Below are 22,847 nucleotides of genomic sequence, written 5' to 3'. Positions count from 1 at the left end.
CCCCGCCCTCAGCAGCGCCGAGCTGCCAATAAGGTCAGCCCGAGCGCCTCTGGCTCCAGCCCTCCCTCCCGCACACGGTGACAGGGCTGTCCCCTCCCGTCCATCCCAGCGTCTCGGGGCCGCTGAACCTCCAAGATGCCATCGCGGCGGCCCAGATGGGTCAAAGCCAATTAACGTCAGGGCAGCGAATTTCAGCGCAAAGCGTGTGACAGAGCAGCGCCGGCAGGAGCAGCGCGGGCCCCAGCGGCGGGGGCAGCACAGGCTCCTCCTGCCCTGCCCGCACCGTCCCTCCTGCCCCTCCTGCTCCCGGACACGCCACCAGCAGCTGTCCCAGCCCACCGGCCTCTCCCGGGGCCCTGCTGGGCACCGTGGGGTGCGGGCAGCAGGAGCCACAGCCCGGCCGTGCTGCTGACACCCCGGCAGCCCAGGGCTGCTCTCCCGGCACAAGGGAGCTCATGGCCTTCCCACAGGCTGATAAGCTCCCTGAGAGAGGCTTTAATCACATTTCCCTGTTTGCTGCTCCAGGAGACAGAGATAATGAAGGGTGGGATGGAAGTGGTGTCTGTGCAATCCCTGCAGCAGGAAAACAGGGAAAGGGAGGAGGGGAGCAGGGGGAACAGCCCGGGAGCTGCTCCCACCCCTTATCCCTGGGCTGGTGGGGACAAGAGACCACCACCAAACCCCTGCTCTGTCCTGGCTGAGCTGTGCTGGAGTACGAGCCTTCAGCCTCTGCAGGATCCCATCCTATCCCATCCCCATCCCCATCCCCATCCCCATCCCATCCCATCCCATCCCATCCCATCCCCATCCCATCCCATCCCATCCCATCCCATCCCATCCCATCCCATCCCATCCCATCCCATCCCATCCCATGGATCCCAGCCCAGGAGGCACCAGGCTGTGCGCTCCGTGTTTCAGTCCCTGTGCACTGTGAGTTACCCTGCACCGGGCAGGAGTGCATTCCGGGCAGCAGGGCTCTCTGCCCGGGCCTGCAGCATCCCCGTGCTCCCCTCTCCCGGCTGGATCTGCCCGCTGTGCCTGGCTCGGGCCGTGCCTGGCTCGGGCTGTGCCGCCGGCAGGAGCAGCCCCGCTCCTCCTGCCATCTGCCACCTGGCCCGGCCGTGCCCGTGGCACCAGTGACAGATGGCACCGGAGCTGCCCCGCTCGGCCCGGGCTGTGCCCGCTCCTGCCCTGCCCCAGGGCTCCCTGCCCTGTCCCCAGGGCTCCATCCTCCGGGAGGGCGGACCTGGCCCGTGAGAGGAGCGGCAGAGCCGGCGGAGCCTCCCGTCCCCCCGAAGTCCTGCGGGTGGTTTGTGGGGCCGCACAGGGCGCACCGAGCCCCACCCTGCCCGCCGGGGCTCCCGGCCTAGCCCCCAGAGCTGGCACCGGGCGCGGAAATGCGGAGGAAGGTTCTGGCACTTCCCGGCCCTGGAGCAGCTCCCGGTGCCACCGGCAGGGACGCGGGGCCGTGCCCGGTGCCAGCCCGGCTGCCCTGAGCATCACCCCCTGTGGGAGTGCTGATTTCTCTCCATTGAAGAAACGCATTTCAATGAGGTTTGTGGATGTGATAAATACACAAACGGGGAGCAGAGGAGCCCCGCGTCCCGGGTAAGGACCTGGGGTGGTGGCCAGGCAGCAGAGGGGAAGGGGGGATTTCTCCTCTCTGTAATTATTGCAGGAAGGTGAGCAGCAGGACGGGAAGGTTTCAGGGCAGTGCAGCTGCTCGAAGGAATCCCCTGTATTCCATCCACACCCTTGGGTGATTTCCCCAGCAGCTCCCTGGCATCCGGCTGGGATCCATCTCACCACCAGGGACACGGGAGCGTGGCAAGGCTCGGCTCATTTTCCACGAGCACAGGGCAAGATTTGCCCTCTCCAAACACGGTTGAGGAATAGAGCCGTGTTTATGGAGAAGTGGGAACAGAGCCCGGGTCCTGTGAGGAGTGAGGGCTCAGGGAGAGCTGCAGGCTCCTTTCCTGGAATTGCACCCATAATCCAGACCCACCAAAGCCCCCTGCTGCAGCCAGCCTCACTCTCTGGGGAATTGCAGCAGGGATAAATGGATGGATGCTGGCTAATTAAGCAATTAATTACTGCAGGCTCTATGGGCAGTGCCTGGTGCAGCTGCAAACCTCCCAGAGCCGCCCTTCCGTCCTCACACCCTTCACCCCTCGGATGGGCAGAGGGGAAGCGGGCGGGGATCGGAAATTAAAATGCTATTGGAAAGTTTAATTATCTCTTCATCCTTTGTCATCCCGGGCACGGGGACGGGGATGGATCCAGCTGCCCGGGCTGTGCCCGCGGGCACGACCCGCTCCAGCGGGCATTCCCTGATGGGAGGGCATCCCTGGCATCCCGCGGCCGCACACGGGGTCAGCGACCCCGGGCATCCTGCCTTGATGGGCTTGGCTCTGCAGGGGAGGGATCCCGCACGCACAGGGGTGGGATCCTGCAGGCGCTGGGGTGGGGAGGGATCCCACGGGAACTGGGGTGGGGAGGGATCCCACAGGCACTGGGGAGGGATCCCGCAGGAACTGGGGTGGGGAGGGATCCCACGGGAACTGGGGAGGGATCCCGCAGGAACTGGGGTGGGGAGGGATCCCACAGGCACTGGGGAGGGATCCCGCAGGAACTGGGGAGGGATCCCACAGGCACTGGGGAGAGATCCCACAGGCACTGGGGAGGGATCCCGCAGGCACTGGGGTGGGGAGAGATCCCACGGGAACTGGGGAGAGATCCCGCACGCACTGGGGAGGGATCCCACAGGCACTGGGGAGGGATCCCGCAGGCACTGGGGAGGGGAGAGATCCCACAGGCACTGGGGAGGGATCCCGCAGGCACTGGGGAGGGATCCCGCAGGCACTGGGGAGGGATCCCGCAGGCACTGGGGAGGGGAGGGATCCCGCAGGCACTGGGGAGGGATCCCACAGGCACTGGGGAGGGATCCCGCAGGAACTGGGGAGGGATCCCACAGGCACTGGGGAGAGATCCCACAGGCACTGGGGAGGGATCCTGCAGGCACTGGGGAGGGGAGGAATCCTGCAGGCACTGGGGAGGGGAGAGATCCCACGGGAACTGGGGAGGGATCCCGCAGGAACTGGGGAGGGATCCTGCGGGCACTGGGGAGGGATCCCGCAGGCACTGGGGAGGGGAGGGATCCTGCAGGCACTGGGGAGGGATCCCGCAGGCACAGGGGAGGGATCCCGCAGGAACTGGGGTGGGGAGGGATCCCGCAGGCACTGGGGAGGGATCCTGCGGGCACTGGGGAGGGGAGGGATCCTGCAGGCACTGGGGAGGGGAGGGATCCTGCAGGCACTGGGGAGGGGAGGGATCCCGCAGGCACTGGGGAGGGATCCCGCAGGCACTGGGGAGGGATCCCGCAGGCACAGGGGCGGGATCCCGCAGGCACTGGGGAGGGATCCTGCGGGCACTGGGGAGGGGAGGGATCCTGCGGGCACTGGGGAGGGGAGGGATCCCGCAGGCACTGGGGAGGGGAGGGATCCCACAGGCACTATGCACAGAGCGGCTCCTCTGCCTCTGTGCAGACCCTGCTCAGGCAGAGCCTCTGGCTCTCGTGGTTCCAGCCACGGGAGGATCCAAGTGAAGGCTGCCTGTCCCTGATTAACCATTACCCTTCCCACGCCTGTTCCCAATGCTAGGACTGTGCTCTGCTGTGCTGTGCCACCCCTGTACACATCACTGCTGCTGCTGCTCCATCACAATTGAAACCAGCAGCAGGTGTTTGATGATATTTATTGAGGGAAAGTGAGGATTGCTTCATCTTCCTCTTGAATGATGTCTTCCTGCTTGGGAAGAGCAGACACAGAACCACCTGGCTGCCTCACACCCACAGCAGGTCCCAGCCCTGGTGTCCCACAGGGCTCCCAGAGACCTTTGAGATGTTTCATGAACCAGGAGAACTGTGCTGCTTTAGCTGAACGTGGAGATGGAGGAGGGAAGGGACAGTGCTGCTGTGCTGAGCCCCCAGAGGGTGCAGGGCTGGACCCACAGGTACCAGAGCCCTGCTCAGTGCCCAGGGCTGTCACCAGAGCTGGGACATCAAGAGGATGACAGCCCCAGGGCTGTGACACGCTGGCATCACCCTGGCAGCCAGCAGGGCGACACTGATGACAAATGACACTGGCCCTGTAATTACAGCCAGGCTCTGCTCAGCCAGTGCTGCTGCATTATTGAGAGCAGCCAAAAATACTCCCAGCTCAGTCATTAAGGGGTCTGTGCCTCATGGTGAGCGGCTGCCAGGGCTGCCTCAGCCTGGGCTGGCAGAGGGCACAGCCTGGAATGTGCTGCAGAGGCGTTCACAGATCCTGCACCCCACAGGGATGAGGCCTGGGGGAGCAGAGCACCCCAGAGGGTTTGGGATGCCCCTGGGAAAGTGGCACTAGGACAACATCCCTTGCCTTAGTGTCAGTGCCACCGCTGAGCCTGGCTGCTCCAGGGGAGTGCAGCAGCTCCGGCTCCGCTCTGCCAGCGCCACAGAACTCCCCCTGCTGAGGGCTCCTTCCATGGACCTGAACCTCCTCCCTCCTCTCCCCCAGGAGGAATGCCATCCTCTCCTGGGAGCTGCCCTGTGCCCAGCCCGCCCAGCCCAGAGGTGTGTGATGTGGCAGATGTGCTCATGTGCAGCCAGATGTGCAGGTGCTCAGAGCAAGATGCACATTGCAGGAGCAATGCACAGGGAGGAGTTAACCCTCGCCTCCAACAACCACACCACCTTGGCCTGATGCTCCTCCAAAGCTCAAGAGAAGCCCCAAAAGATATCAGAAAAAAGAGTTTTTTCTATTTTCTGATCCATTTTGCACCAGGAAGGAGTCTGGTGGAACATTGTAACCCCACAGGCGTGTGGCCAGGCACAGTGGCCCCTCTGCCACTCTGTTTACCAGAACGGCCTCTCCTGGGTCATTGCCCCGGTGAGCAGGGCAGTGACCCGCGGGGCAGCCGCTGGGGGGACATGAAAAGCTCGGCCAGGACAGTGACAGTGACATCTTCTCGTGCCGCGTGCCGCAACACGGGAGCACCGAGCAGAGGTGACTCAGCAGCACGGGCAGGGACAGCCACTGCCTCCGCAGGGCTCCGCGGGGTCACGGAGCTCCCGGGGCCCAGGACGGCTCCGAGCCTCTGTCGCAGCCCGGCGGGGACAGAGCAGCGCCTGGGTCCCCGAGCCGCCCGGAGCCCCTGGAGCTCGGCACGGGCCGAGCAGGGAGGGCACACACAGCAGCCCCTGCTCTGCTCCCTCTGCGCTCTCCTCCCCGGAATTCCCTTGTTTCTGTCCCTGCTCGGCAGCACGGTGAGGATGGACGCCGGGCTGCTCCTCACTCTGCTCCTCCTCCTCCTCCTGCTCCCCGTCCTGGGGCTCCTGGTCTGCAGGCGTGACCCCAAGAGGAGCCGGCTGCCTCCTGGCCCTGCTCCGTGGCCCATCCTGGGCAACCTGTGGCAGAAGGATGTGCTGCCCCTCTACAGGCACTACGAGAAGGTAAGGGACAAGGGACAAGGGACAAGTGGCCGTGCTGGACCCATCTGCAGGACAGCAGGACAGACAGCGGGAAAGTCCCGTGCCAAAATAAAAGGGGAATCCCACGGGTGACTCTTCCTGCCTTTCTTTTCTCTTCTTCCGCCCTCATCTCTTGCTCTACCAGAATTGCCTAAATCCCTTCTGCTGGGAGCAGAACCAGCCCTGTTATCAAAGCCTTTCTCCTGTAAGGCACCCACGTGGTGACAATGCCCCTCAAGGGCCGCAGTGCTGTTCCTGTCCAGAGCTGCTCCAGGACGTGATGCTTTGAACCCCCAAAGGGGAACTGGGAGAAAATCACAGGGACAGGGCTGGGACAGGGACAGGGCTGGGACAGGGACAGGAACAGGGACAGGGCTGGGACAGGGACAGGACAGGGACAGGGACAGGACAGGGACAGGGCTGGGACAGGGACAGGAACAGGGACAGGGACAGGGACAGGGCTGGGAATGGGGTAAGGTCACACCTTTGAGGGAGGCATTTCCCCTCCCTGCTGGGCATTCACCAGTGCTGTGGGCTCGAATCCCAGTTTGAAATGAAGTGAATGAACTGGTGTGGGACCCTGGCTGACAGAGCTGCCCACCCCCAGCTCAGCAGCACCTACGGCCCCATCTTCACCGTGTGGCTGGGGCTGAAGCCGGTGGTGGTGCTCTGCGGGTACGAGGCGGTGAAGGACGCCCTGGTGGGACACTCCGAGGAGTTTGGGGGCAGACCCACCATCCCCCTCCTGATGCAGCTCTCCAAAAACTACGGTGAGTGCCCGGGCCTCTCCTGGATCCATCTGGGTGAGCAGATGGCCACACCCCTAGCCCAGGGAAGGGCTCAGCACCCAAGAGCTCAAACACCCATTTCCTGCTCCACAAGACCCTTCAGGTCCTATGACAAGGACAAGGACAGTATTAACTCCAGCTAGGCAGTTCCAGCTTTGTTCTGAGCTGCTGCAGAGATCCTCATCCTTTCATGGACACTCTGCACACCTGCATCGTCCCCTGGCTTACTGCTCTGCTGCTCCTCAGAGCAGGGTTCCCACTCCTGGGGAGCAGCGGGGTGGGCAGGGGCTGATCTCCTCTGTGTCCCCCCAGGATTTGTCTCTGACAATGAGAAGAAGTGGCGGGAGCTGCGGAGGTTCACACTCAGCACCCTGCGGGACTTTGGCATGGGGAAGAGCTCCATGTCCCAGAAGGTGCAGCAGGAGGCTCAGCACCTGGTGGAGCTGCTGGCAAAGCTCAAAGGTGACGTGGCTCCTGTTCCTGCCGGCCCTGTGGCGGGCAGAGGACACACGGGACATGTGGGGCCCCAAAGCTGTTTGCAGGGCCCGGTGTGGGTGATCCCTGCAGGGAAGGGCTGAGATCCAGCCCCATCCCACACAGGAGCTGCAGGGATGGGCTACAGGCGCAGCTGAAGGGCCAGGAGGGAGATCCTGCTCTGAACTGGTGCAGGGATGGACACAACCAAGGAGCATTCCCTGCTGGAAGAACAGGAATAGGGAACAGAACTGTGTGGGCCTGGGGATGATCAGCGAGGACACTGCCCCAGTGACTCAGGCACATCAGGGTGATTTCCTCCTCTCCAGCAATACCCAGCTCCTGCCAACCCGTCTCCTGGGGCTTCCTGCAGGTGCCTGTGCTGCCCTCAGTCCAAGCTGTGGCAGGGAGGTGATGGAGGAGCCCCCAGCTCAGGAGGGCTCTTTGCTGTGGCTGCCAGGCCCCACAGATCAGCCAGGGTCCAAAACCAGGGGCTTGGAGTGCAGGGAAGAGGTGTTTTCTGTCTTGAAGCAGATAAATAACTGGTGGCTTTTCTCACCGCTGGTGGCTGCAGGCAATGCCTTTGAGCCCATGACCATGTTCAGACACGCCGTGTCCAACGTGATCTGCTCCGTGGTCTTCGGGAGCCGCTACAGCTACAGCGACGCCGCGTTCCTGGAGCTGCTCAACGCCGTTGGGAACTACGTCAGCTTCTTCCTGTCCCCCGTGGCCAAGGTGGGAGCCTGCTGTGCTCAGCACCCTCTGCCTGCTGCCCCAGGGGGCTGAGGAGGCTCCCTGCCCTTGGGGGACAGCGTGGCTGTGAGGGACGGGTGGGGAACCTGAGCCGTGCCCCCTCCCTGTGCCCGCAGGTGTACAGCACCTTCCCCAGCATCCTGGACCTTTGGGGGGACAGTGTGGCTGTCAGGGGGGCTCTGCCCAGGAACTTGAGCCGTGCCATGCCCCTTCCCTGTGCCCGCAGGTGTACAGCACCTTCCCCAGCATCCTGGACCTTTGGGGGGACAGTGTGGCTGTCAGGGGGGCTCTGCCCAGGAACCTGACCCCCTCCCTGTGCCCGCAGGTGTACAACACCTTCCCCAGCATCATGGACCGGCTCCCGGGGCCGCACAAGAAGGTTCTGGCCGACTGCCAGAAGCTGAAGGACCACATCCAGGAGAAGGTGCAGTTCCACCAGCTGACTCTGGACTCCAGCTGCCCCCGGGACTACATCGACTGTTTCCTGATCAGAGCAGAGAAGGTAGAGGGGGGGCTGCCCTCCAGCCTGGCTGCAGCCTGCAGGATCACCCAGACAACCCTGAGCCCCTCCCCACCACACCTTCTTGCAGGAGAAGGGCAGCCCAGAGACCATGTACAGCCACGAAGACCTGATCATGTCAGTGTTCAACCTCTTTGGGGCCGGGACGGTGACAACCAGCAACACCCTGGTGTTCTTCCTGCTGATGCTGGCAAAGCACCCCCACATCCAAGGTACAGCAGCAAAACACAGCTGCTCCTGTGCCCGGGGTGCTCATGGGGCAGAGGGTCCCAGCCCTGGGAGGTCCTGCTTGGGGGCAAACCCAAATCATCCTGTGGGTCACCCGAGGGTGGGAGCTGATTCCCACAGGCCAGGGGGATCCGGGTGCTCCTCCCTGTGCTCCATCCCTGCCCGTGCAGATGGCCCTGGACTGGCTGTGGGAGATGCTCTGAGCTTGCCTGGTGCAGGGCAGGATGAGGGCAGAGACTGTTCTGGGCTTTCCAAGGGATTAGGGCAGGCTGCTCCCCCTCTAGCCCACCCCTGGGTTTAGGATAAGTGCCCGTGGAGGCCAGTAAGAAGCTCTGGGGAGGCTGCAGAGCAGGCACCCAGCCCCGCTGCTGTCCTCAGCCAAGGTCCAGGAGGAGATCGATGCCGTGGTGGGCGCTGGCCGTGCCCCCAGCACGGAGGACAAGCTGCGGATGCCCTACACCAACGCCGTGATCCACGAGCTGCAGCGCTTCCACAAGAGCCGCATCGAGAACTTCCCACGCATGACGACGCAGGACGTCCTGTTCAGGGGCTACACCATCCCCAAGGTACGGGGGGTACCTGCAGAGAGGTGGCAGCGGGGCTTCAGGGCCATTTGCCTTTGTCCTTTGACTGTTTGCTCACGTCTGAAGGCCCCGGGTGTTTCCCAATCCTCGGTAGCAATGACCTTGCAGAGGGGAGTAGAGGCACGTGAGTGTCTGCCTGTCCTGCCCCCAGCCCGGGCCCTTCCTTGCCCATCCTGGAAAACTGCTCTTCCCCTCATGGAGCTGTGCAGGGCTGTGGGGCAGGAGCAGGAGCCCAGCCTGGGCCGGGGCCAGGCCAAACTCCCCAGCTCTTGGCAGATGTGGGGACAGATGTGGGGACAGCCACCCCTCCTGTCTGACCACGAGCACAGTGTGCAAAACCCACCCTGAGGGAACATCTCCTGCCTTGGGTTTGGGGCAGTGAGAGGGGCTTTAACAGAAATCCACAGGAATAACTCGGCAATTTGTGTCCCATGAGCTGCACAGAGGCTGGCAGGACCATGGGGGCACCAGAGCCCCGGGTCCTTTGTCCCAGCGGCACAGAGCCACCAATCCAGGCTGCCTCCCCATGGGAACCTGCCTGGGGTGCACACCCAGCCTCCCCCCCTGACTAACCCACCCCAGCAGAGCCCAGGCGTGCACGATGTCCCTCCTCCATCCCTGCCCCATCCCTCTCCCACAGGGCACTCCTGTCATTCCGGTCCTTTCCTCTGTGCATTCCGATCCAACCCAGTGGGAGAACCCCAAAAAAGTGGACCCCGCACACTTCCTGGATGAGAAGGGCGAGTTCAGGAAGCGCGAGGCCTTCATGGCATTCTCAGCAGGTCAGCGCTGCCCCGCCCTGGCAGCTCCGTGCCCGGGAGTGCCAGCACGGGCGCCCAGGGGCAGCACAGCGCCACCGCCCCATGGGCTGCCCGCCCTCCCTCCTGTCCCCCCGGGGTCACCCCTCTCTCGTGCCCAGGGAAGCGGATGTGCCCGGGGGAGGCGCTGGCCCGCATCGAGCTCTTCCTGTTCCTCACCACGCTGCTGCAGAGCTTCACCTTCCAGCTGGCCACGGAGCACAGGGAGCTGGACTTGTTCTCCCTGTGGCTCGAGATCGAGAGGAGGGCGATCCCGGGCAAGTTCTTCGCTCTCCCACGCCCGGTGTCCTCCTAAGCTGGGAGAGCAGGACAAGGAAAGGCTCTCCAGGTGCCTCCACCCCTGCCCCGGAGCGAGCCCTGTGGCCACGAGGGCACAGCCACCACAGCAGGGACACTTTGGGCTTGGAGCTTCTCCTGTGAGACCTGTCAGGCACCTGTGCCACCAGCTCCATGAGCAGCCTGCTCCCAGCCCTTCCCTCCCCATGCCAGGAACACGAGGAAGGTGGCAGTGCTTCTCCTCCCCATCCCCATCCCATCCCATCCCATCCCATCCCATCCCCATCCCCATCCCCATCCCATCCCCATCCCATCCCATCCCATCCCATCCCATCCCATCCCATCCCATCCCATCCCATCCCCATCCCATCCCATCCCATCCCATCCCATCCCATCCCATCCCCATCCCCATCCCATCCCATCCCATCCCATCCCCATCCCATCCCATCCCATCCCATCCCATCCCATCCCATCCCATCCCATCCCCATCCCCATCCCATCCCATCCCATCCCATCCCATCCCATCCCATCCCATCCCATCCCATCCCATCCCATCCCCATCCCATCCCATCCCCATCCCCATCCCCGTCCCATCCCATCCCATCCCATCCCATCCCATCCCATCCCCATTCCATCCCATCCCATCCCATCCCCATGCCCCTGCTCGAGCTCCTCGTGCCAGGGCTGCCTGGGGCTCCTGGCTGGGCAGGGGCTCCCTCAGTTTGGTGAAGGATTCAGAACAATAAAAATAACCATCACAACAGGATGCTGGTGTTTACAAGAACATTTGTGGTGCCTCTTGCATCTATTTCTTCCCAGTGCAAGCCTCCCAGACACAGGATTTCAGCTCCATGGCTCTTCCTGGGGTGCCTTCACCTTTCCCAGAACAGCTCGAGCCAGGAAATCACCCAGGCATCAATCCAGTGCCACCCCTGCCACGGCAGGGACACCTCCCACTGCCCCAGGCTGCTCCAGCCCCAGTGTCCAGTCTGGCCTTGGGCACTGCCAGGGATGCAGGGGCAGCCCCAGCTGCTCTGGGCACCCTCACAGACAGGAATTTCTGCCCAGTGTCCCATCTAACCCTGCCCTGCAGCAGTTGGAAGTCACTCCCTTTGACCTGTCACTTCCATTCCTTGTCCCAAGTGTCTCTCAGCTCTCTTGGAGCCCCTTCAGGTTCTGGAGAGGGCTCTGAGGTCTCCCTGGAGTCTCTTCTCCAGGCTGAACAATTCCAATTCTCTCACCTTCCAAAAACACACACTTGCTATCTCATCGCTGGGCTGTGCTTCTGTGATTCCTTCACAGCAATACTGAACTCCAGGAACCCTCAGGAGCCCGTCCAGCCCTGTGTGCAGCTGCTGGAGCCTCCCTGAGGGGAGCAGGCAGGGCGGGCTGTGCTCCCAGCCCTCCCGTTCCCCCTGCCCGGGGTGAGGGTGCTGCAGAGCTGTTGTGTCAGCACTGGGGCTTGGGGACCCTGCAGAGCCTGGGATTTCAGGGCATGGGGAAAATTTGGGCTCTCCAGGGGTCTCAGAGCTGGCTTTGGTGGGGTTTGCCTTGCTGGGGTGCTCCTGCAAGCATGGACAGGGGGACAGCAGGGACTCTGCCCTGGGGGAGGTGGCTGTGCCCTGCTGGAGGGAGGTGAGATCAGGACCCGGTGAGTCCTGGGGTGCCTTGTCCCAAATGATGCTCAAACCAGCCTTTACTCTGGCTCTGAGCACATTTGTGACCTTTAGATGACTAAATCAGCTCTTTTCTTAATCTGGGGAAGCTCAGGCAGGCAGAGCCACCTGCCAAAGACGTGTGTGACCGCAGCCTTTGCTCAGCCTCTGCTGAAGCCCTGGCTCAGCACTGTGCCTGTGAACTGCGTGACCTCTGGGCTCCCGTGTGTAAAACCAAACACGGCTTTGGGCCCAAGCAGGTGTCTGAAGGCCACCCGTGCTCTGCTTCCCGGGCTGTTCCACGCTATCTGTGTCACTGCCCAGCCCAGCTGCGCTCGGGACGGGCATGGTGCCCTGCCCTGGCTGCAGGTGCCCATCCTGGGGGGGCTGCTGGCATCCCCCGGCTCCCCGACATCCCCCAACATCCCCGGACATCCCCGGACATCCCCCAACATCCCCCAATGTCCCCCGACATCCCCCAACATCCCCCGACATCCCCAAATATCCCCCAATGTCCCCCGACATCCCCCAACATCCCCCGACATCCCCCAACATCCCCCGACATCCCCAAATATCCTCCAACATCCCCCAATGTCCCCCAACAGCCCCCAACATCCCCCAACATCCCCCGACATCCCCCGACATCCCCCAACGTCCCCTGGCACCCCGATATCCCCTGGCACCCCGATATCCCTCTCACCCCAACATCCCCCATCACCCCGACATCCCCCGGCACCATCCCTCGACATCCCCCGTCCCCGCGCGTCCCCGGCGCCGCCTGCTCTGCTGCGGGGCTGTGCCCGCGGGCTCCGGCAGCACCCCGGGCCGGTTGCAGGTTTCGGTAACTGCCGCGGCCGTGCCGGTGCCGGTGCCGGGGAGCCCCGGGCAGGTGAGCGGCTCCCGCCCTTTGCTTGTGAATGTCCCGGCTCCAGCCGTACCCGTGCTGCTGGAAATGCAGCGGCTGAAGGCAGAGGCTTTCCCCTGCTCTCAGCAGACCGGTGCCATGGCCTTGGCACGAGGGGCCCTGCTGTGCCCCTTGGAGCCCGGGGCTGTCCCCTCCCGTGCTGATCCCCGGGGCTGTCCCCTCCCGTGCCCATCCTGGGGCTATCACCTCCCGTGCCCATCCTGGGGCTGTCCCCTCCCGTGCTGATCCCCGGGGCTGTCCCCTCCCGTGCCCATCCTGGGGCTGTCCCCTCCCATGCCCATCCTGGGGCTGTCACCTCCCGTGCTGATCCCCGGGGCTGTCCCCTCCCGTGCTGATCCCCGGGGCTGTCCCCTCCCGTGCCCATCCCCTGGGGCTGTCCCCTCCCGTGCTGATCCCTGGGGCTGTCCCCTCCCGTGCTGTTCCCTGGGGCTGTCCCCTCCCGTGCGCATCCCCTGGGGGCTGTCTCTGTGCTGTCCCAGAGAACAGGAGTGCTCCCAGCGCTTTCCTGTGACTTGCACAGAGCCAAAGTGATGAGTTAAAAACCACCCAGCCCTTCCAGGGCACTGCTGGCAGTGCTGCTGTCCGTGGCACCAGAACTCGAGCACTTCCAGGACTGTAAATTCCCTGTTTTCCAGCTGGCCAAGCTCCAGAACGTGCCTTTGGCCCCAGTGCACTGAGTGTCCTGCCAGGAAGGTCCCGATGCAGGGGACAGCTCACCTTTGTCCCCAGCGGGTGCAGATGCCACCATGGCTCCTGTGTCACTCCCGTCAGGCTCTGATGGCAGCCAGCCCAAGGACTTTACTCGTGCCCTGCCATTCCAGCTGTCCATGGCCATCCTGGGTAAAGCTGCTCTGATTTTCCAGGGCTTTCCCCTGAGGGGAAGGGAAGGTTTCCAGAGGGGATCAGCCAACCTGTCCCTTGAACTTCCCAGGGCTTTTGGATCAGAAATCCCTGGATGCCTGCTCTGCTGTGAATGGTCACTGGGAGTTCCTGGTCCGGCGGGTCCGGGAGGACAGGGAGTGTCAGAGCACAGTCCAGAGGAACCTCCTGCAGCTGCAGGTGGGACACCTGGGCTCCTGCCATTATCATGCACCTGAAAAAGAGGGGTTTGCTGCTGCCCAAGCTGTTAAATGGGAATTCCTGTACCAGAGGCTGCCCCCCAACTCTGCCATGGCCCTTCCACCTCCAGAGCAAAGCCAGGTGACATTTCACACTGTCACAGGAACAGCTTTTAGTCTCCTTTAGAGAGCCCAAGACTCTAGAAATGCATCCAAACGTTCTTCAGGAAAGCCGACTTTGGTCACAATGAAAATTTCCAGAGGTGCTGGAGGTTGGGCAGAGCTACAGCAGCTCCCAAGGCAGCTCAGGAATGAGCTCCACTTGCTCCACACAGGGCAAGGGAAATGCAAGGGCTCTGTGAGGAGCTGGGGGCTATGGCTGGAGCACAGGAATGCAGAACTGCTGGGACAGGCCTGGCCTGGCCAGCAGGACCTGCCACAGGGCGAGGAGTGAAGGAGCCTCCCCCAGGAGACACTCTGGACTCAGCTCTGTGCTGGCCTTCAGGAAAGGCTTCAGGGAAGGTTTCACAGGCTAAAAATGAATCTCGAGTGTTGACTGAGGTGTTTTGAGAGCCTCCCATCTCAGTGGGTTTGGATTCTGAATCAACTGAGTGCCTGCCAAAGATGAGATGAGCTCAAAATTTTGCTGCTTATTAAAAGCTTAAGATTAGAGTTTGGGGAAAAAAAAAACCAACAAAAAGCAATTATTTTTCACCAGAAGTTAAACCTGAGGTAGATAGAGTGGTAAATGTAAGCCAGGTCTCAACGAGAAGGCAGAGTGGGCAGCTCAGCTCTGCAGGGAGCCCCAGCAGCTGAGGAGAGGAGCAGCACGCCCTGCCAGCGTGGGCTCTGCAGTCACTCCTGCCTCTGTTGGTTTATTCCAGGAGTTGTGTCCTAGAAAAACCATGCCAAACTATGCTAAAAGAGTCGATGTGCAAATTCCCCAGTTAAACGATGAGGGTGAGGTCACTGAAGTGAAGGACAAGGAGCAGAAGAAGAGGCGCAAATCCAAGGTTTGTTGGATGCTGCATGTCAGTGTTTGGGGAGGAGAGAGGACAGCTCATGGGAGACAGCACAGTGAATTTGGAATTGCTTCATGCTTTCCCACTCCTGCCTTTGGATTGCCCCATCCTGAGCAGCTCATAGGGACCAGGGCTTGCTCAGCACCTTCCTACATGGGAGGGAGTTTGGGAGGCATTCCCAGACTTCAGCCTCACTCCCGTGTGTCCCCAGTCATGGCACAATCCTAGGGCCAGGGGCCTTCTTCCCTCAGAATAAAGGGTGCAGCTCTCAGGGCTTCCATGTATGCCACAGAACACGGCCTGGGAACAGCCCTGGACTAAGCAGGGCCTTGCTGCACTCTGGTATTCCTTACTCTGGGCTCCTCCCTAGAGCTGCTAGGTTCAATAATATAGAATAATGCTGCATTCCTGCCTCTCTGAGTTACTTTTCCTTATTTCTCTTGTCATCAGACAGAGGATTTGGGTCTGCACGAAGCCTATCGGGAACTGAAAACTGACAAGATCGAGCTGGAAGAGAGGAATGTCTTCTGTGGCCCCTACAAGACCTGTGTCCTCATGGAACAGTGAGTAGAGTGCCCAGCTGTGGGGCCAAGAGCAGCTCTAGGAAAGCTGTTCCATTCCCTGTGATCCTCCTGGATGGCTGGAAAAGAGTCCCTCAGTGTCAGTGTAAAGAAATCTCCATTTTTTAAATAAAGATGCCAAGATAAGCTGTTTTTAAAGGAATAAGGGTTGGTGATCCATGGTGTATCCCAAGGGATATGGGGCTGGGAGGAGCCCTCGCCCTTCTGCCCACCCTGATACCAAGGGGGATGTGCAGATTTAGGGGCTGTGGTGGTGCCCTGCAAAGGATTCACCTCTGCCCACCGTGCCCAGCTGAAGGCAGGGCAGTGCTGAGCCAGGCCTGCTAAAGCTCAGCCAGGCACTGCTCCTGGCAGGTCTGACAGGGCAAGGAGAGCCCATTACAGCGGTGGGGACTGGGTGGCCGCTGGCAGCAGGAGGCTGAGGCTGCTCCGTGTGCCGGGAGGGAAGGAGGAGCTGCAGCTGCACGGCCACGCCGGGCCCGTCAGAGCCCTGTGCCTCCGCGAGGACAGAGGGATCCTGCTCAGCAGCACCAGCCTGGAGCTCGGCATCAGGTGAGCTGAGAGCTCCTGCTCAGCAGCACCAGCCTGGAGCTCAGCATCAGGTAAGCTGAGAGCTCCTGCTCAGCAGCACCAGCCTGGAGCTCGGCATCAGGTGAGCTGAGAGTTCCTGCTCAGCAGCACCAGCCTGGAGCTCGGCATCAGGTGAGCTGAGAGCTCCTGCTCAGCAGCACCAGCCTGGAGCTCGGCATCAGGTGAGCTGGGGCTGTGCCAGGACACCCAGCCTGCCACAGTGAGGGGAGAGGGAAGGACAGGGGCAAACGTTAATGCTGAGCCTGACCTGCTGCTGCAACTGCTGTGACACCTCAGCAGAACAGCTCCTGATTTTAACCTGTGTGTGGGAGCACAGCTGGGCACGTTAAATAAGAAATAATAATGGAACCACATGGAAGGAATCCTAAAGTTCTCCTCTCTGCAGGTGCTGGAATATTCACAGTGGGGTCTGTGTGAGAACCTTCACAGGTCACTATGCGACCATCACCTGCCTGCATTCCCACCAGGAACACCTGGTGTCAGGAGCTGGAGATGGCATGGTGAAAGGTGAGGGCACTGGGAGCTGGGGATGGCATGGTGAAAGGTGAGGGACAGGAGCACTGGGAGCTGGGGATGGCATGGTGAAAGGTGAGGGACAGGAGCACTGGGAGCTGGGGATGGCATGGTGAAAGGTGAGGGACAGGAGCACTGGGAGCTGGGGATGGCATGGTGAAAGGTGAAAGGTGAGGGCACTGGGAGCTGGGGATGGCATGGTGAAAGGTGAGGGCACTGGGAGCTGGGGATGGCATGGTGAAAGGTGAGGGCACTGGGAGCTGGGGATGGCATGGTGAAAGGTGAGGGACAGGAGCACTGGGAGCTGGGGATGGCACGGTGAAAGGTGAAAGGTGAGAGCACTGGGAGCTGGGGATGGCATGGTGAAAGGTGAGAGCACTGGGAGCCCCCAGCCAGAGGGAACCACTGCAGAACCATGGGCAGGGGGCTGTGGGGAGTGAGCTGTGAGTCACAGCTGGGGACACGCGCACACACAGTCTCTGATTATGTCAGAGACTAAATTCTCATTATTTCTGCTTTTATTCAGAATTAATGGCTTTGTGGCTGTAATGCCATCCCAACTCTTGGGCAAGTGGTATCACATTTCAGCTTTGCCAGATGTTTCCTTATAGAATCAAGGTGAAAAAGATGTGCTTTTTCTGGACTTCACATTTAAATTGTTTGCCTTGCAATTATGCTTTTTAAGCCAGCACTCATCTCCTCACAGAGCTGCAGGTACAAGGTGTGACTGTAATCCAATAGTATTTTTTAATGCATGTCATACTCCCAAAACTCATCACTGGGGCAGATGCATTTTTAATTCTCCTCCTTGCTGCCCCAGCAGTGTGGAGCCTGAGGAGTGGGGAATGCCTCAGGACTCTGATGCACAGCAGCCCTGTGGGGGCAGTGAGGATGGACGGGACCCACGTGGTCAGTGGGGGTCACCGAGGGCTGGTGAAGATCTGGAGTGCAGAGACAGGGGCTCTGATCAAGGTGAGTTTCCTCTGGGGTGGATAATTCTGTGCTAAATGGTCACCATTCTCTGCTAGTTCATGACAGTTTTTTTGTGTTTGCCAAAGACTTTCTAAAAAAGAAAATAATCCCATGTAATAAAGATGGAAAAGGGATGTAATTCCATGCCAGGAGCTCAGCAGCAGCACCAAGCCCAGAACATTTCAGTGACTATAAAACAATCACAGTTATCCATGGGGGGCACTGGTACAATACCACTATAAAACCATGTTAGGTTGGTGTCCTGAAAGCCATGGGACACCTCAGACAGATTTACATCCCCATTACTGATTGTGTTGCACCTTCTTCTTTTACTTTGCAGACATTAGAGAGGCACCAAGGCCCAGTTCTCTGCTTGGCCTTTGACCAGTGGCACCTCGTCACAGGGGGCAGTGATGGATATGCCCTGGGATGGAGCATGTTGGGAAAATTTAGGAGATGCCTGATAGCCTTCTTCCATCCCAAGTAGGAATCAGATGTGTTTCAAGTTGTATTCAACAGTGGACTGAAACTGTACAGAACAAGTGCCCCTTACCAGAAAATGCCTTAATTACCAGTCTGAGGATTTGAAATATCCCACTTGCACCAACCTTTATCTCAAAGGCTCTGTCAGACACCCCGCTGTCACAAGAAGCATTTTCAGTTAAGAGCTGGAATAATCTGAAATGCAAACCCACAACCCTTTATCACAACCAGGGGTGACCAAAGGCAGACAGCACAGCCCAGTATTGCAAGGATCCCCTGCTGTGTGCCACAGGGTGTCACATCACCTGGGAGGAATAGAGGTGGCCCAGTTTCATGCTGACCAACTGTGAGTTACGCCATCCTCAGACTTAAATTGTATCTAGAGCTGTGAAAACTGGAGGATCGTATGGTTTTCATTGATTTTCCTGGACATAAAACTGAAATTTCAAATGCAGCAGATGGCCACAACCATATGGTTGCTATGGGGAGCATGGAATCACAGAATCCCGGGATGGTTTGGGTTGGAAGGGACCCTAAAGATCACCTCATTCCACCCCCCTGCCACGGGCAGGGACACCTTCCAGTGGAAGGATGCACGGGCTGTTGGTTTGGACAGGATCTGAGAGGTCTCTGTCAGACCTGTGCAATGCCCTGATCAGCTCCTCAGTGCAGGCTGCTGCTGCAGCCAGAGCTCTGCTGCTCCTGCGGGCTGAAGGAGCTCGCTGACCATTTCCCCCTGTGCGAGCACCATGGAACCCCAACTGGCCTGGTGTGTTTTCAGGGAAGTCCTGTCCCTGGAGTTCCTGTACCTCAGAGTCGTCAGTGGCTGTGCTGATGGATGCATTCGGATATTCAGCTTCCTGACTGGCACCTGCCTCAAAGTGCTGGAGCCCAGCGGCAGCGGGGACCCCGTGTCTGCTCTCTGTGTCGCAGGCAACAGGTGGGTGACAGCAGCTGCCAGCAGCCTCTGGCCCAGGTTTGGTAGATTGCACTGAAATTCAAGGAACTGTGTGTTTTTCCTTCTCACAAATAACTTTTAAAGGACTCCACTATTTATTAGCTGCTTCAATGATCTGGTTTAGTTCACAGTGGCTGAAAAGATTTCTTCAGTCTCTTCAGCAATGTACAATCTCCTGTTTCTCTACAGCTGAAGATACAGACCCAGCTGTAAAGCTGAATTCAGAAATTCTTAGGAGGTTGGAGAATCAAGCCAATACCTGACAGTCTCTGCCTGTTCCCTGACCTACAGCCTCTTTGTAAAGGCCAATAATGAGAAATCCTTCCAGGTTCATTCACTTTTGCACCTCTAACTAAAGGTGGCTCCCAGCTTCTGTGGAAGCAAAGGGTAAAACACTGCTGTGGTTTGAGGGCTGGGTTGGCCACACTCTAAAACACAGCAATAAATGGGCAGCTATGAAGGAATTGACACCATCCCAACCAGACCAGCACAGCCCTTCAATCCACACTTAGATGTCCCTGACAATATGGTATTTGCACTTAGGTACTCGCATCCTTCAGCACTACTCTGATCTAGCTCTGTCCACTGCTGGAAATTTTCATCTTAATTATTTTTAAATTAATTTTGCCATGGAGCTGAATGAAAAGAACACCAGAGACTCGCACAGAGCACAAGTTAAAATGTGCAGTGTCTGATTGATGGGGTCAATCGCTGCTGCTCCTTCCCAGAGAGATGATGATCTCAGATCTGTTGGAGGCCGCGGGGTTTGCGTTGCACAGGAGCCCCTCAGGCAGGACCTGCTGTGTCTGTGATTCCCGTGCTTTTATGGCTCTCCCCTCCCTCCTGCAGGGTGCTGACCAACTCCCCCAGCAGGCTGCTGCTGCTCCAGTTCGAGGAGGTGGCGTGGGACTATTCCCTCCCCGCAGACAGAGAGGTGCCCAAGCAGGACAGGAGGTCCCAGAAGGGGAAGCGCCAGGGCACCGGTGCAGAGCAGCAGCGAGCTCCAGACAAGTCCCCAAAATCTCGCCAGAGACCAAAGAGCCGTGGAAGACCCAAAAGTATCACACTGAGCCTCTTCTCTTCTGGCTTTTCTAAACTGAGCTACAAACCAAGCAGGCACTGCCCCCAGCCCAGCCAATATTCAGACTCTGCTGTTGTCAAGAGCAGATGTGCTGTTCCATTTCAATGGTTCTGTCATTTTCTAGGCTTCTGTGAAACCCTTCTGCCTTTTTACAAGGGTTTGGTGTAACTTCAACACATTTTTCAAGACAGGCACTGTCATTTTCCAACTGAGTAAGACAGAAATCAGTAGTAGTATTCATATTCACACAGCTGGTGGGCTTGGAAACACGCTGCTGATTCAGGGCTTGAATTATTCATTGCAAACACCCGAGAAAGTGAGAGAACACCTACATTCAGGATCTGCCATCACTGGGAAAGGCAACTGCCCAGAAACAGGCACCTTTTCAATTGTAACACAGTGATGTTATTTTGTTTTTAGTCAGAGCTATTCAATGCAGTGTGATGACAAATCCTTCAGCTCTACAAACTGAGTATTGCAGATAAAGTGATGGGCTGGGAAAAGGTTCCTGCTGTCCAGGCCAGCAGATGCCAACTGATGCTCTGCTTGGTAAAAGACAGGACCCAGGGAACAGCAGGAGCTGGGCCAGGGCAGTTTAGGCTGGAGACCAGGGAAGGTTCTCCCCCAGAGGGTGCTGGCACTGCCCAGGCTGCCCAGGGAATGGGCACGGCCCCGAGGCTGCCAGAGCTCCAGGAGCCTTTGGCCAGCGCTGCCAGGGATGCCCAGGGTGGGGTTGCTGGGGGTCTGGGCAGGACCAGGGGCTGGGCTGGGGGATCCCTGGGGGTCCCTCCCAACTCAGCTCATTCTGTGATTCTCTGACTCTGTGCTCTGCAGTGTGTGGGAAAGCCTCTCAACCCCAAATGTGTTGCTTTGGTTTTGGCTACAGGTGATGAAGCTGAACCGGGCTCTGCTTCTCCTGCAGCTGAGGAGGGAGAGGCCACTTTGGAGTGTGAGCTGCCCCAGAGAGACCCGAGGAGTCCCATGTCCCCTGACAAGTTCCTCCTGACGATCGGCACGCTGCAGAGCTCCCGCAGGGCCGGCGCAGGCAGCCGCAGCCCCAGCCTGCTCTCTGCAAGGGCCAGGGCAGCCCAGCAGCAGCGCCCCGGGCAGCGGCCGGTGCCCAGAGCGGCCCTGCAGCACCAGGAGCAGCGGGCAGCCCGGCTCCAGCGCGCCAGGCTGCACAGCCGTTCGCTGGCCGTGGCAAAAATCTCAACTCCCTTTGAAACCAAAATGCTGCGGCTCAGGCTGGAGAACTCTTTGCACAGCCCCGCTGTGAAATCCTCCATCCCTGCTCCCTGTGTTGTACGTCCCAAGCTCTGTGGCTCCCTGGGAGAAAGGAAAGCTCCCAGTGGCCGTGGGAAAGAAACTCCAGGTTCCAAAGACGGGCATCAGCTCATCGATCTCTGCACAGCTTCCTCAGAGCTGATCCAACCGACGCCTGGCAGGGCTGCAGAGATGAGGAACGGAGCTGCCAGGAGAATAAAGCCCTCCTGTGCCTCTGCTTCCCGGAGGGACAGCGGGTTCAGGCTCCTGACAGCAGAGCAGGAGCTGCGTGAGGCAGCTGTGGCAGCTCAGCACCAGGCACAGCAGGCAAAGCCCACGGAAGACAAAGACAGAGCCAGAAGGAAAGCCTGGCTGAGGAAAATGAAAGGCCTACCTGTGGATTCTTTTACCGGGGAGAGGAAAACACCTGCTCCAGAACTTGGGCATAACACATTTATCTGAGGTGATCCCCAGGTCTAGACAGCAGCCATGACCTGGGATTCTGGTGTCCAGCTGAGTCTGCCATGTGGCTTTAAGTATAAAATACAGATATATTCATTTATATATATTTAAGTATGTTTAGTTTATTTAAGTATACTCCCTGTGGTTCTAAGTGTAAAACACTGCCCCACTGTAAGTTCTCCTAAGAAATACTGTTTTGGTATATTCAGCTATTTGTCAAGGCAGGGACTGGACTGAGCTCTCTCCTGGATTTAACTCCCTAAACCTGCTGTTGTTACCAACATGGCACTGTCTGACACCAACACAGCTCAGGATGGGCTCAGTCCTGGGAGAATAATAATAAAAACTTCTTATCAGAGCTTCTGTGGATTGATTAGGGTGTAGAAGCTGAAGATGCATGGACTGAAAGCTGATGGATCGGTGGCACAAAGTCGGCTTGGAGGCTGGTAACTGGGGGTTGATGCTGGGTCTGATTTTAACATCACCATTAATTAATGCCCCAGAGCATGGGCAGGGTGCCCCAGAGAGGTGCTGCCATCCCGAGGGACCCAGCCAGGCTGGACAGAGCTGAGGGAACCCTGGGGAGGTCCAGCAGGGAGGCTGCAGTGCTGCCCTGGGGAGGAGCTGCCCCAGCCCCTGGGGAAAGCAGCTTAGGCGTCATTTCTATGAAATGCAAAACAGGGTAAGGGGTTCAATCTCCCCATTTCTGTGGATAAATGCCTACTTGCTCTTGACTGCGGAAGGTTTCCTGTCCATGGCAGGGGGACGGAACTGGATGTTCTTTAAGGTTTCTTCCAACCCCAACTACTCTGTCATTTTGTGGTTTCCAATAATGCTGAGAACCTAACAGGGTGACAAAAGCCTTTCTAGTATTTGAAAAACGCTATTTATCTAGCTTTGAGTGTCTGGGCTGGCGTACCAAAAATCTGTTGTATCAGAGGTTTGAGAGAGGCCACTTCTGCCCATGGTCATGCCAGGGGGCTTTCAGCAGCTGTTCTGGTTTGAAATTAGAGTCTCTGAAACTCTCCCCACGTTGGGGCTGTGATTAGTGTTGGTTTGTTTAATTCAATGCCATCTTCGACTCGCACACGCTGGGACGAAGCCAGCGAGTGTGACCGCGGGGAGGCTGGCAGCTGGCACGGCACAGGAACCGAGCGGCGGGGCGGATGATGGCAGCTCCGCCACACGATGGCAGCTGCTCCCAAGGAACGAGGACAAACCCGCCCGGCTGCGGCCAAGGAACCGCGCCACAGCCCGCGGGGAACGCGTCCCTCAATAAAGCCTGGTAGAAAAACAGCATGGAAGGGCTGGCTCCTTTTTGGCCATGACGAAG

At 59.2% G+C, this 22,847-nt stretch overlaps 2 protein-coding genes across 2 annotated transcripts; both read left to right on the top strand.

Annotated features, from left to right (window-relative positions):
• The first annotated feature begins 4,969 nt into the window (after positions 1-4,969).
• On the top strand, positions 4,970-9,969 carry LOC136566449 (cytochrome P450 2C5-like). Its single transcript, XM_066565598.1, has 10 exons — positions 4,970-5,043; positions 5,305-5,491; positions 6,117-6,279; positions 6,610-6,759; positions 7,346-7,506; positions 7,850-8,026; positions 8,115-8,256; positions 8,651-8,838; positions 9,497-9,638; positions 9,776-9,969. The coding sequence occupies exons 1-10, from the start codon at positions 4,970-4,972 to the stop codon at positions 9,967-9,969; spliced, it is 1,578 nt and encodes a 525-aa protein (XP_066421695.1).
• Positions 9,970-13,276: 3,307 nt separating this feature from the next.
• LOC136566582 (F-box/WD repeat-containing protein 10-like) lies at positions 13,277-21,514 on the top strand. The gene is made up of 11 exons (XM_066565790.1): positions 13,277-13,370; positions 13,462-13,589; positions 14,473-14,601; positions 15,061-15,173; positions 15,546-15,743; positions 16,168-16,289; positions 17,119-17,267; positions 17,608-17,750; positions 18,532-18,690; positions 19,558-19,748; positions 20,676-21,514. Exons 1-11 carry the CDS (start codon positions 13,277-13,279, stop codon positions 21,512-21,514), a joined length of 2,265 nt encoding a protein of 754 aa, XP_066421887.1.
• The last annotated feature ends 1,333 nt before the right edge of the window (positions 21,515-22,847 follow it).

This window comes from Molothrus aeneus, chromosome 25 (assembly GCF_037042795.1).
Source record: "Molothrus aeneus isolate 106 chromosome 25, BPBGC_Maene_1.0, whole genome shotgun sequence".
Lineage (NCBI taxonomy): Eukaryota > Metazoa > Chordata > Aves > Passeriformes > Icteridae > Molothrus > Molothrus aeneus.
Note: the sequence above shows the minus strand (reverse complement) of the source record. Positions and strands in the feature narration are given on the sequence as shown.